Source organism: Taudactylus pleione, unplaced genomic scaffold (assembly GCF_031769625.1).
Source record: "Taudactylus pleione unplaced genomic scaffold, aTauple2 ptg001091l, whole genome shotgun sequence".
In the NCBI taxonomy this organism is placed as follows: Eukaryota; Metazoa; Chordata; class Amphibia; order Anura; family Myobatrachidae; genus Taudactylus; species Taudactylus pleione.
The window spans coordinates 2,722,953-2,736,930 of NW_028285492.1; the positions used below are offsets into that span (position 1 = coordinate 2,722,953).

A 13,978-nucleotide genomic window follows, 5' to 3' on the forward strand; every position below is an offset into this window, starting at 1 on the left:
GCTGGTTGGACAGATAATCTTTAGATGTGTGGCCAGCTTAAGCCCGACAGCTTCCTCCCGGAAGGAGGGAGCTAAATGTCGGCAAGCCTCAGTAACCATCTTCAGTTTCCAATCACATAGCTGGAGATGGCAGCACTGATTATGCAGTCAGCAGATATAATTAGAACAATAACATCTGTAAGATAAATATAACCAATCGGAGAAGACAGGCTACTATCACTGAGCTCTTACCAGGTAAAAGGGGAAAAACTACTCTGTGTTGTTTCAAAAGCTCAGATTTAAAATGTGCAGAGAGATCACAAGTTGGAAGGGGGTCTCCTAGCTGAGCTTTAAATTGCAGTGTAAAGATAAAACCATCCAGGATTTGTGGGCTACATACGCTGAAAACCCACCTGTTCATTAAAGTGTACCCGTCCGCCACGACTGTGTCACTCCGTAGTTTACTTTACACACTCCCCTCATCCAGCATATCTACCACTCTTGCTTCCTGCCCTTAGATCCTCTTACACTGGCTCACTCCCCCCCCCTACCTTAGCCCACTCCTCATGTTATCCGTTTGTCACCCCCTTCCCCTTAGACTGTAAGCTCCATGAGCAGGGTCCTCCGTCCTGTTCTCACAGCCGAGTTCTCTTGCACAATAACTACATTCTACACCTCCTCCTTGGGCTCTCTGCCCCCATACTCCACTCATACATCCCGTTCACACCTCTTTCTGCAGCTCTAACCTGTCGGTTGTGCCCACGCTAATGGGTACAGCTTTCAGCCTACGATGAATAGTGCCCTTGCCTCCGTAGCTGTATTGTGCCTTGAGAAGTGTAATGTCTTCTGTTCGTACTGGTTACTATACTGTACTGATCCAAAAAATGGTAGCAGTAACCTGCGCCCCACAAGCCGCAGCTTAGTCTACTCTTAGGGGCACCACACCTCCAAATCAAATGCAAAAAAACAACAAATAGAGTGATCCAAAAGCGCGATCTTCTGGTAATTGGTGAGTAAGTGGTCCGCCGGGGTGGAGAATATCACTTGAAGAATGGAAGAAAGAATATACAGAAAGTTATGCCCAAGGTACAGGAACACCTCGAATACTCTGGAGTCTTCCGTCTGTGACTCGCCTCACAATAGAAAAATACGTTCACATAAAGGTATCTTTCTTGCACCAACACACGGTATAGAAGCCAATTTTCACACGATTCACACTTGAAACCCCTTTGGAAAGAACACTCACCTGGGACCAGGTATAAACGTTCCCATCAAGGTTTCTTTGCTTTAAGGGGGGCTCCTTCCTCCAAAATTCAATCAAAATAATACACTCCTTATAGAAAAAAATCCAAAGTTGTATACCAACGACAGATGAAAATCCATAAATTTATTGGTAAAAGAAAATGACCAGAATATGTAAGAACAATAAAAATCTCCACTCTCGGGTAGATGGATGGGGATGTCCAAAAAATGGTTAAAACAGAAAACCGTAAGAACAGAGTAACTTGCCATATAACACCAACGCATTTCTGACCATAGGTCCTTCCTAAGGGTTACTCTGTTCTTACTGTCTGGATTTTATTTTATGCTTTTAATTGTTCTTATATATTCTGGTCATTTTCTTTCACTAATAAACTAATATGCAACTTTGGATTTTTTCTATAAGGAGTGTATTATTTTGATTGCATTCTGGAGGAAAGAGCCCCCCTTGAAGCAAACAAACCTTGATGGGAACGTTTATACCTGGTCCCAGGTGAGTGTTCTTTCCAAAGGGGTTTCAAGTAGGAAACGTGGGAAAATTGGCTTCTATACCGTGTGTTGGTGCACAAAAGATACCTTTATGTGAACGTATTTTTCTATTGTGAGGTGAGTCACAGACGGAAGACTCCAGAGTATTTGAGGTGTTCCTGTACCTTAGGCATAACTTGCTGTATATTCTTTCTTCCATTCTTCAAGTGATATTCTCCACCCCGACGGACCACTTACTCACCAATTACCAGAAGATCACGTTTTTGGATCACTCTATTTGTTGTTATTTATTATACTGTACTGTTTCACCATCTGCTGCCTTTGTTTGCCACTGCGGACTGCATGCAAAAGCAGGCAGTATTTACCTTGCATGCAATAAAATACATTTATTTGCATCTCCTGCATTACAACATGGTATGTCCAGGTGCAAATTTGATTTTTTATTTTTTTGCATTGTTCCAATTCTAAATCATTCCCTTTAAGTTTCTTATCCTATATATATTTACTACGGCTGGTAACAAGTGACAGGCGAAGGGATCCTTAAAGGGATAGGGGCCATGCAATTCTGCTCCTGCCCCTTTGACCACCATGACACTGCATACCTCCCAACTTTCTGAAATCTAAGGCTGGCACTTTATGCATGTGACGAAGGCGCGCACATGCTAAAAGAGTTTGTGTCATCACTGCCGACAGGTCATGCCCCTTTGTATGACTTTTTTGGGTGCATGCTATGTGTCACGCCCCCATTTTCCGTCATTCTTGTGGCTCTTAGCCTCCTCCCGGCACTATGCAGAACAGCGGTGCAGAGTGTCCCCCCCCCCCCCCCAACCTTCCAACCACCTACGGGACACTGCAGCCCACGAGCGGGACAGTGCCAGAAAAGTGGGACTGTCCCACTGAAATTGAAATGGTTGGGAGGTATGCCACTGCTATAAATGCTGTGTGCCTGCTTAATGTGAAAGTGGGAGGAGCTTGCACCTTCAGCCATGGTGGATTCTGGGTAACCTGATGACATCATGATAATATTGTTGGGAATTCCCTAAGGTTCCCAAACACGGTCCTCAAGGCTCCCCAACAGCTCAGGTTTTAAAGATATCCATGGTTGAGCACAGGTGTATTAAATCAAATTGACTGAGGTACTAATTAAGTCACCTGTGGTCAAGTATGGACATCCTTAAAACCTGGACTGTTAGGGTTCCTATAGGACCGAATTTGGAAACCTCTGCCCTAGAGGGTATGCCTGAAAATCTTTTTTTTGTTATGTTTTATGTGAAACAAAATATGGGAGCAATCATTGAAAACTGTTTTTCTTTTGTCTTTTAGGTAATTTTTCTCTATATAAAGCATATAAAATAGCTAAAAAAAAGTGTGTGTGTGTGTGTGTATATATATATATATATATATATATATATATATATATATATATTCACCCTTCCGTACAGCTAACATAATTTAATATATGTCTGATTAATTAACATCTAAAAAATTTATTTGAGTGGATTAAGAAATAGTCTTCAAATTATTCATATTCAAGTTGGTTTTTTGAGAAAAAAGAATTCTAGTAGTTTGTATTGATATTATGGGAACGCAAATCTCAAGTCAAATGTATCTCCCAGTGAAGTTTGTTTCATTTAGACCGATAGATTATGCTGGGACTTGTAGTTCAAAAACAGCTAGTGGACCATTGGTACTGTAGCTTGCCTGTGTTTTATCTTTGACACATGCATTAATGGTGTATTTGCACTAACGGATCGAAGGGATGCCTACCACATTGCCTGGAAAACGTTATTATATCCTACTACAGGGTTGAGTCTCCCATATCCAAAATGCTTGGGACCAGGGGTATTTTGGATAACTGAATATTCCGTATTTTGGAATATTTGCATATCATAATGAGATATCTTGAGAATGGGACTCAAATATACACACAGAATGCATTTATGTGTTATATACACCTTATACACACAGCCTGCAGGTCATTTTATTCAATATTTTCAATAATTTTGAGGCTCAAGCAAAGTTTGTGAACATATATGAAATTCATTTATTTTTCATATACACTTTATACACACAGCCAGAAGGTAATGTTATACAATATTTTTAATAATTTGTGCCTTAGACAAAGTTTGTGTACATTGAACCAGCAAAAAATCAAAGGTTTCACTATCTCAGTCATGCCAAAATAATTCCGTATTTTGGAATATTCCGTATTTCGGAATATTTGGATATGGGAGACTCGACCTGTAATATCATGGTTATAGTTGGTAATTAAAAAAAAATTTTTTTTCTTTTTTTGTTTAATTTTCAGCAATGGCGACTGATCCCTTATCTGGCTGCTGCCTATGCTCTTGACTACTTCTCAAAAAGCTTTTTCATGAATTTAATTGAGCTGCAAATTGGGATTCTCATGAAAGACAAGAGCCCAAGACAGGTATAGTACTATGGAACGTCATAAACTTTTACATGGAAGAATGAAATTCTATTTCTAATCATCAGTCTTAACTGAAAATTGACTGCTTGGTTTTGTGAAGGGAAATCTGGCGAGTGCACTATCCTTAGCCAACTTGCGGTGGGTGTAGGTTAGTGCCTACTGTAGGTCCCAAAAGGGACAAAGATTTATTATCAGGGGTGTTTCATCAGTATTTCCCTGGACCATCTTCGCCCATTTATCATGGTGAGGCAGATCCAGCCTTCGGTAGGATGTATTATTCTGTGGTGTGTCAAAGAACAATACACCTCCCTAGCGAATTCCACTCTCCCTCTGTTGGCTCTCCCATTCTGCGTTATCGGTTACACTGTGCAGGTGCCGGGTCTTTTCCTCCCAGCGGGCACCCGTGGCTTTGCGGAAAAAAAAAACTTTATTATAAAAAGAAAACAAAAAGGACAGACGGAGCAGTGAGGAGACTGCTGCAGTGCCAGTCTGAGCTGGCAAAATTATTAAAGGTAAATTTTTGAACGGCCAGTGCCACTAAATGTTCATACATTTCCCTGCACATCGGCGCACTGTCTTGAAGATAGGAGCACCAATAACGATAGGGGTACGTTACGTACACCTGAACTCGTTTTTCCCTTATTAATACATGGGGAAGAACCAGTAACTGCAGCACATAATGTGTGTAGTTACCATTTATTCCCCTAATGCAGGTTTATAAATCTACCTCAAAATATCATATACCAGTCTACAGGGAAGATGTATCAAACCGTGTAGAGAGATAAAGTACCAACCATTCAGCTTCTAACTGTCATTTTTCAAAGACAGCCTGTAACATGATTGTTAGAAGCTGATTGGTTGGTACTTTAACTCTCTCAAAACTTTGATAAATCTCCACCTAAGTACTGTAGGTGAGAACTGACTATAGGTAGAACCTAAAGAAGGACAACCACAGAATTCCTGAAGACCTGTTTAAAATACACATTGAAATTTTTTTTGTAAGTTTTCTTATTTATTATTGTTTTATTAACATTTATTTATGTTTTCTTATTTATTATTTTTTTATTAACATTTATTTATATGTTTTCTTATTTATTATTGTTTTATTAACATTTATTTATATGTTTTCTTATTTTAATTTATATGTTGGGAAATTACACCCAGTCTGTCTCGGCATTTCCGTGTGAATCTCCTGCTTTCAATTTAGCCTAGATGTGTATTTTAGCAAGAAATGGATTGTGCAAGCTCTTCATTTTAACTTGTGGTTCTAATCAACATATTTAAGTCTGTGCTCGGTGGTTACCAAATAAGGTTACGTTTTTTTTCTCTGGAATAAATAAGTTTTGAAAATTGTCCACTTTACCCAAGCGTGCAGTTAGGTTTAGCCACGTACATAACGGTTTCATATGGCATCACACAGTAATCTTTAGGACAGAGTACACTAACTGAGTAATACATGTCACAAGTGCCAAGATTTAGCTGGCTGGAAAATGTGTTTTGGGTTCTTTGTTATAAATGGTCTTTGTTTATTAAGAATCGATGTGATGGAGTGTGAACAAATATCTTTCTCTACTTTTTTTTGTCTTTGCTCTCAAATCCCCGCTATAGAGAGTTTATACAAACTCACAATGTACATTAATTCTGGTCTAAACTTCTATCTGATTCATTTCACAATTGTGTCATTTCAATGTTTAGTGACTCCAGAATGCATAAAAATCTGTATTACAGTGGTTCAGGAAGGATTTGTTTTTGAGGGAAAAAAATCTTACATGAACTATTTTTGGCATAGTTTTGAGAAAACTAAAACAACCTCTGGCCACCAGGCCTTAGACAATCTCATGCACCAAATCCATCGTTGTTCTTCTCTTAACACCTCTAAGACCCAGCCCTTCTACTGGCCTCAGGGCTCTTTCACACCTGCCAGTTTTCACCCGCTGGCAAAAAAACGGGCAATATTTTGCCGTGTAGTATTTTTAATAATAATGCATGAAAACAGATGGGTCCTTTCAGATGACACGGACACGGCACCATGTTACAGCCGGAAATATCCGCTGACAAGGACGGCTGCCGTGCCGTGTCCGTTCGGTCACTGCAAGTCAGTGATGCACAAATTCCAATGTTTCCTTTCACACACACCTGTTGTTTTTTACCTTGTACCCGCCCACTACTCCATCCGCATTCTTAGTGCTTTAAAAAAACGAACCACAGCATTAAAAACAGTTTAAAGACGTTGCATGTGAAAGGCACAGCTTGCCGGGAAAAAAACGTCCGGCTTTGAGCGTTTTTTTGCTGGTCGGTCAAAACCGCGTGCGTGAAATAGCCCTTAGATGCTGAGTAGACTCTTGATCGCATTGCTTGGACCTTTTTGGTTAGTACCCTTAAATCCTTTAGCCTGGAGAGGGAGTTCCAGTGCATGTTTTCTAACCTTTGTGGATATCCGCTTCAGTGGTAGCGAATGCTTAATTCTCCACCCCTTTGGAATCTCTAATGGCACCCAACAAGGGTGCCCACACCACTCAATACTATCTGCATAGTGGACTCATTGGCTGCAGGTATTAATGTAGGCCAGCGTAAACATAAAATAGCTTTACCTGCTGATGATATTCCAAAGCTATGATTACCCTCCCTGATGAATTTCTCACTCTTTGATCTGAAGAACATAGGGCCTGATTTTGGGGGTGGGGCTGGCCGGCGTTCCCAGAAAATCGTTCCTGGGTGTCGCTCCCGTTTTTTTTGAGTGACAGAGGCCAGGGTCTGCATCAGAAGACGCAGATTTCCTGCCCTCGGCTACGCCAGTAAGACGTCCATCTGAGTAACCTTAGGGGCCTAATGACATAGGAGCCCGGCCATGCCCCCAGAAGTGGCCGGCAGCGTCTCCTCTCAGGGATTCTCCCGGAGAGGAGACCTATAAAGTCGTCATTCGTCTGCATTCCCTGGCGATAACCAACAGAATACATGCGAAGACTGGAAACCGCCGCTTGCGATTGAAATTGACACTGCGACCACCTGTTACTCGGGCCCAGAGTTAGAGGGGGTCATTTAAAATGCTAGAAAATAGTAGTGTGCATCATATTTTGAATGCACAGTCACTACTATGGTGAGACATCCCACATTTATTATACAGTGAGTTCAGGAAGTCCCTCCGCAGTGACTGTGTGCTAAGCAGGTCTCCCCGCAGTGACTGTGTGCTAAGCAGGTCTCCCCGTAGTGACTGTGTGCTAAGCAGGTCTCCCTGCAGTGACTGTGTGCTAAGCAGGTCTCCCAGCAGTGACTGTGTGCTAAGCAGGTCTCCCAGCAGTGACTGTGTGCTAAGCAGGTCTCCCTGCAGTGACTGTGTGCTAAGCAGGTCTCCCCGTAGTGACTGTGTGCTAAGCAGGTCTCCCTGCAGTGACTGTGTGCTAAGCAGGTCTCCCCGTAGTGACTGTGTGCTAAGCAGGTCTCCCCGCAGTGACTGTGTGCTAAGCAGGTCTCCCCGCAGTGACTGTGTGCTAAGCAGGTCTCCCTGCAGTGACTGTGTGCTAAGCAGGTCTCCCTGCAGTGACTGTGTGCTAAGCAGGTCTCCCCGCAGTGACTGTGTGCTAAGCAGGTCTCCCCGCAGTGACTGTGTGCTAAGCAGGTCTCCCTGCAGTGACTGTGTGCTAAGCAGGTCTCCCTGCAGTGACTGTGTGCTAAGCAGGTCTCCCTGCAGTGACTGTGTGCTAAGCAGGTCTCCCCGCAGTGACTGTGTGCTAAGCAGGTCTCCCCGCAGTGACTGTGTGCTAAGCAGGTCTCCCCGCAGTGACTGTGTGCTAAGCAGGTCTCCCCGCAGTGACTGTGTGCTAAGCAGGTCTCCCCGCAGTGACTGTGTGCTAAGCAGGTCTCCCCGCAGTGACTGTGTGCTAAGCAGGTCTCCCCGCAGTGACTGTGTGCTAAGCAGGTCTCCCCGCAGTGACTGTGTGCTAAGCAGGTCTCCCCGCAGTGACTGTGTGCTAAGCAGGTCTCCCCGCAGTGACTGTGTGCTAAGCAGGTCTCCCCGTAGTGACTGTGTGCTAAGCAGGTCTCCCTGCAGAGACTGTGTGCTAAGCAGGTCTCCCTGCAGTGACTGTGTGCTAAGCAGGTCTCCCCGTAGTGACTGTGTGCTAAGCAGGTCTCCCTGCAGTGACTGTGTGCTAAGCAGGTCTCCCCGCAGTGACTGTGTGCTAAGCAGGTCTCCCCGCAGTGACTGTGTGCTAAGCAGGTCTCCCTGCAGTGACTGTGTGCTAAGCAGGTCTCCCTGCAGTGACTGTGTGCTAAGCAGGTCTCCCTGCAGTGACTGTGTGCTAAGCAGGTCTCCCTGCAGTGACTGTGTGCTAAGCAGGTCTCCCTGCAGTGACTGTGTGCTAAGCAGGTCTCCCTGCAGTGACTGTGTGCTAAGCAGGTCTCCCTGCAGTGACTGTGTGCTAAGCAGGTCTCCCTGCAGTGACTGTGTGCTAAGCAGGTCTCCCTGCAGTGACTGTGTGCTAAGCAGGTCTCCCTGCAGTGACTGTGTGCTAAGCAGGTCTCCCTGCAGTGACTGTGTGCTAAGCAGGTCTCCCTGCAGTGACTGTGTGCTAAGCAGGTCTCCCCGTAGTGACTGTGTGCTAAGCAGGTCTCCCTGCAGAGACTGTGTGCTAAGCAGGTCTCCCCGTAGTGACTGTGTGCTAAGCAGGTCTCCCTGCAGTGACTGTGTGCTAAGCAGGTCTCCCTGCAGTGACTGTGTGCTAAGCAGGTCTCCCTGCAGAGAACGCGTGACAAGTAATACTGTGACACAATATAATTATCAAGCACTTTATTTACATTAAATAAACGAGAATTTGTTACGTACTTATCTAGATTAAGGGGGGAATTCAATTAGCCGTGATGAAGCAATACATTTTCACGCGTTAAGCTCTGTTCGCTGGCTAATTTTCGCTTATCGCGTCTGTGTCTTCCCGTGTTTTGCGCAACCCAATTGCAAAGTGGCAATGCGGCATTTACGCAATAATTCTTCCTGGCTTTACCCGCGATAAGTATAGGTGAGAATGGGGAAATCTGGCTGTACCCCAAAAAAAAAAATTAGCAAACTGATATAGGATAATAATAAAGAAGTGTTTTTGTGGCCCTAATAAAAGTTTTTGGGGTTCTTAAATTGTGTCAAATGGCTGTTATATGCATGTTTATAAACCGGTAAAATAATGATAGAAAGCAAGTGGGGGGTTTTTTGCTAAATTAATGTTCTTTTTTAATTGGCGGTGCATAAAAATGCCTATAAGTATTTATTTGTGTCATTTAAAGACACTTTAGAAAAAAAAAACCTTAAAAATATGTCTCAATACCCACCTGCAGTCTTAAAAAGCATCTGTCCCATTCATACAGCACCCCCATATACCTGTCCCATTCATACAGCACCCCCATATACCTGTCCCATTCATACAGCACCCCCATATACCTGTCCCATTCATACAGCACCCCCATATACCTGTCCCATTCATACAGCACCCCAATATACCTGTCCCATTCATACAGCACCCCCATATACCTGTCCCATTCATACAGCACCCCCATATACCTGTCCCATTCATACAGCACCCCCATATACCGTTCCCATTCATACAGCACCCCCATATACCGGTCCCATTCATACAGCACCCCCATATACCGGTCCCATTCATACAGCACCCCCATATACCGGTCCCATTCATACAGCACCCCCATATACCGGTCCCATTCACACAGCACCCCCATATACCGGTCCCATTCACACAGCACCCCCATATACCGGTCCCATTCACACAGCACCCCCATATACCGGTACCATTCATACAGCACCCCCCTATACCTGTCCCATTCATACGGCACCCCCATGTACCTGTCCCATTCATATGGCACCCCCATGTACCTGTCCCATTCATATGGCACCCCCATATACCTGTCCCATTCATATGGCACCCCCATATACCTGTCCCATTCATACAGCACCCCCATATACCTGTCCCATTCATACAGCACCCCCATATACCTGTCCCATTCATATAGCACCCCCATATACCGGTTCCATATAAATTAACCCAATTTCCTGCACTTTTTCACCCCAAAAATTACATGTAATTATTGCCCATATTAAGCTAGTTAAAACATTATTTTTGTCTAATTAGTCAATAAGGAGGATGTCCCAGTGATTCTGAACCAAGTCCCGGCATTTATACCTTTTAAAATAGGGATTTTCACCTGCTCATAAGGTGGTGAAGACAAATTCGCTCCATGTCAGAATACGCACCCACGAAAACCGCGGCTAGTATCATTTTTTCTCATAAGCCATTTTTCGCGAAAAAGCGCCTTATCGCTGCTAATTGAGTTCCCCCCTATGTGTTGAAAGTGTTGCCCCTCTCTGGCCTCCCACGGAAGATCGCTAGAGACCGCGCATCGCGTCGCTCAGTCAGACGGAGAAGTACACGCCGCCTTCATCGTTGTTGGTTTCCCAGTCTCCCTGAAATTGTTTTCTAACAGTATATGCTTGTTGTATATTCAGTTCTATTGGTACAGATGTTTTTCTTACCTTGCGTAATAGATTTTTTTCCATTTTGAATTTCCTTTATGATGCCCAATTGCATTAGAAAATGTGAAGTCAGTTTGCAATATCCGCAATGTCTATCGGGCACTTTAGTCCCATAAGACTTAGCTCATTCCATAAACTTGAGATTTTTTTTTATCTAATTAGTTTGCATGTTCCAAAAACAAATCTCAGCCAATGTCCCTCCCACATGTCCTCCTCCCCGCCGTTATCTGCGCTCATTTGCTAGACACTCACAGTTGTCTCAGAGCCCTCTCAGCATGTGCTGTACAGACGCCGCTATCACACGGTCAGGAACGCTTTCTGCTGCACGGCGGCTGTGAGATTGTCTTTTGGGCTTTTTTTTTTTTTTACGCAACATGGAAAAATTTATTTTCAGCTCTCTAAATATTGCCCCCAATATTCCTTTGAAGCTCTCTTCTATTTTCGTCATCTAGAGATGCTAGCTTTAATCAAATGACTCCATTATTTATATACTGCACTATTTTTAGTTTACCATTTATAGTTTGCGAGTGAAGTTGAAAATATACAGTAATTTCCCAAAATGTTCTTTTAAACAGAGCAATAAAATAGAATTTTATCTGTAAAAGGAGAAGAATGCTCAACGTTTGAATAAAAGCTCCTCTGTGCAGCTGTTAAGCTGGGTGCAAGCTAGACGATATTTCGGACGATTTGACGAATTCCTGACGCATCGGAAACACAAATCGTTCAAATAAATCGTGTAGTGTGTACCCACTATGTGGGGCGGTGCACGCTCCCGTGCGGTCGCCAGCCGCATCGTCAGGTCGGCCCTACATGCAGCTCAATCTGACGATGCGACTGATGACCCCATGCAGTGGGATGCGGCAGGGGGCGATATATATCGGGTGGTCGGGGATCGGATCATCTAATGTGTACCGGCCACTCGATATGTCGGCCCATCGACGGGACGGTCGCCCGTCGGATCGCTGGGTACACACGTTGTTTAGTGTGTACCCAGCTTTAGTGAAACTCCTGACAACCAAACAGGAAGCGTGAAGGCCTCCAAGCCAAACACACACCTGCAGCTCCCTCGCACCTTATGCCTAGAGCTGGAATAAGGCTTTGGGGGCCCTGGGCACTTAAAGCATTGGGGCCCCTATTGTCTGAATTTAAGATCATCATTTACGAGGCAGTTACTACTAGTTGGTGATAATAAAGAGGCTGTTGGCATAGGTGTGCTCAGACGCTGGCACAGCGGGTGCCTCTTCTGTGCTTCCCCCTCTGTCGGGTCATGGACTATCCTGTACCCCCCAGGTGAGTTGTGTATGTCCCGGTGGGAGGGGAAATGGGCTATCCTGTACCCCCCAGGTGAGTTGTGTATGTCCCGGTGGGAGGTGAAATGGGCTAGGCCATGACCCGGTGTAGGAAGTGGTACCTCTTGTGCCAGCTTCTGCGCTCGCCTATGGCTATCAGGTCAGGTCAAGAGACCGATATAGTAGAATCAAACTGGTTATAGGCCGACTGGAAGGGTCAGCGACCTCAAACAAAAATGGGAGCACATGCTTCAGAGGCTGGATGGCCACTTTTAGCACAGAGAGAAAGTCCACCTAAGTGTGCCTCCAGGAGCTATGTGGCCATATCACAGAGCAGGAATACCTAGCACTAGACCGCACTCCAACCCCTGTCCTGTCTTTATATCAGCCGATATATCTACTGATATATCATGCACAAGCCGCCAGGGGTGGGGGGGGATGCATTCAGGATACCGGCGGGCGCTATCCCGCCCTCCAATATCCCAACACTTACATCCCGGCACGGGACTAAAGATAGGCGTTGAAATCCTGACGCCTATCATTAGCCCCACTATGGAATCCTGATAACCTGGCATACCAAACGTAGGTATGCTGGGTGTCTAACCCTCCTAAATCTAACCCTCCCCCCCCCGGCTAGAGGCTAAATGTAGGGAAAGGGGGGGTTAAGGTTGGCACCACAATGGGGGGTTAGGGTTACGCACCCCCACGGGAGGGTTAGATTTAGGGTGCGGGGAGAGGGGTTAGGTTTAGGGACTAACGGGGGGAGGTTAGGGTTAGGCACTTAGGGAGGGACGGTATTTGATCTAGCGGCTAAACCTACCGATTCCCTATGTATATCCCTAGTGCTCTGCAGCGGGAATAATGGCCAGGGGGGCCCTCCCGAGAGTGTGCGGCCAGAACATATGCCTATTATGCCCTCTTCCACCCTAAATCCGGCTTTGCTTATTTCATTAGGCGCAGCTCTGTGATGTCATAGGCATATTGTTGTCATATTGTTGCTTTGTGTGTGTGTGTGTGTGTGTGCTTCTGGTCACATACACAAAGCTACAATAAAGAAATGTATAATGTTTAACAAGTGCCTACTGTTGTGTCATCTACTATGTAATGTTGCTTCTCCCCTTCCCAGTGCGCCTGCTAATATATGCTAATATATGCCTGTTGTTATCCCGTATTATTATTGACATGGACATAATAAGTATGTAGGGGCGAGGGGCGAGGGGCTCTGCTCAGTCTTGTGATATTATTACCAAAATCTTCAGTGCGTATGAGCAAAATAACGTCTCCTCTACCAGTATCACAGATAAATAAAACCTACATAATATAAGCCCGAGAAACTACAGACACACTAACACTTCCATTTTCATATATAATTGTTGACAGAGTTGTATGTTGTTATATAGTGGTAGTCCCAAATGTAATAGCCTAGAATTTTTATCAGTATAGCTGCTAGATTTAAAGTGCCAATGTGGTTTAAGACTAAACCAACCTGGTTTTGCAATGACAAAAAAAAATACCCCATTGATCCTAGGAGCTTTAAAATATATATATACAGTATGTATGTATGTATGTATGTATAAAATATATAATGTGTGTGTGTGTTTATGTAAAAGGACTCCGTATGTACCGGAACACTACTCCGCTCTTGCCCTACTCCCTAACTGCTCTGCTCTGTGCCGTCTGGGAACCCTCTCTCCGCTGCTCTGCTCTGTCCCATCCCCCTCTCTGTCTTGTCCTCTAGCTCATTCCGCTGCTCTGCCCCCCCCCCCCCCCCTCCCACCCCGGATAATTATTTTACATGTTTCCTGCTACCATCTGGCAGCACCTGACCCAGTTCCCACCGCGCATTCATGTAGGGGACGGGATAGATCGTAGACCATTACTTGAAAGATTAAAACCTTAATGAAAGTAACACACCAGTAGGTTGGGCGTAAATTGTATTGAAATACTTATCTGGTCTGCAGTACTTTTTGTAAGGATGGTTTGGTTTGTGTGCCTCCA

The 13,978-nt window shown here is 44.5% G+C and overlaps 1 protein-coding gene across 5 annotated transcripts in view; it reads left to right on the forward strand.

Annotated features, from left to right (window-relative positions):
• The window catches only part of ACOX3 (acyl-CoA oxidase 3, pristanoyl), a 100,990-nt gene that overhangs the window by 45,554 nt on the left and 41,458 nt on the right, over positions 1-13,978 (forward strand). For all 5 annotated transcript variants that reach the window (XM_088461754.1, XM_088461753.1, XM_088461757.1 and 2 more), the window contains exon 10: positions 4,037-4,159. In XM_088461754.1, coding sequence (XP_088317880.1) covers positions 4,037-4,159 — 123 coding nt within the window. The remainder of the gene's footprint in view (positions 1-4,036; positions 4,160-13,978) is intronic.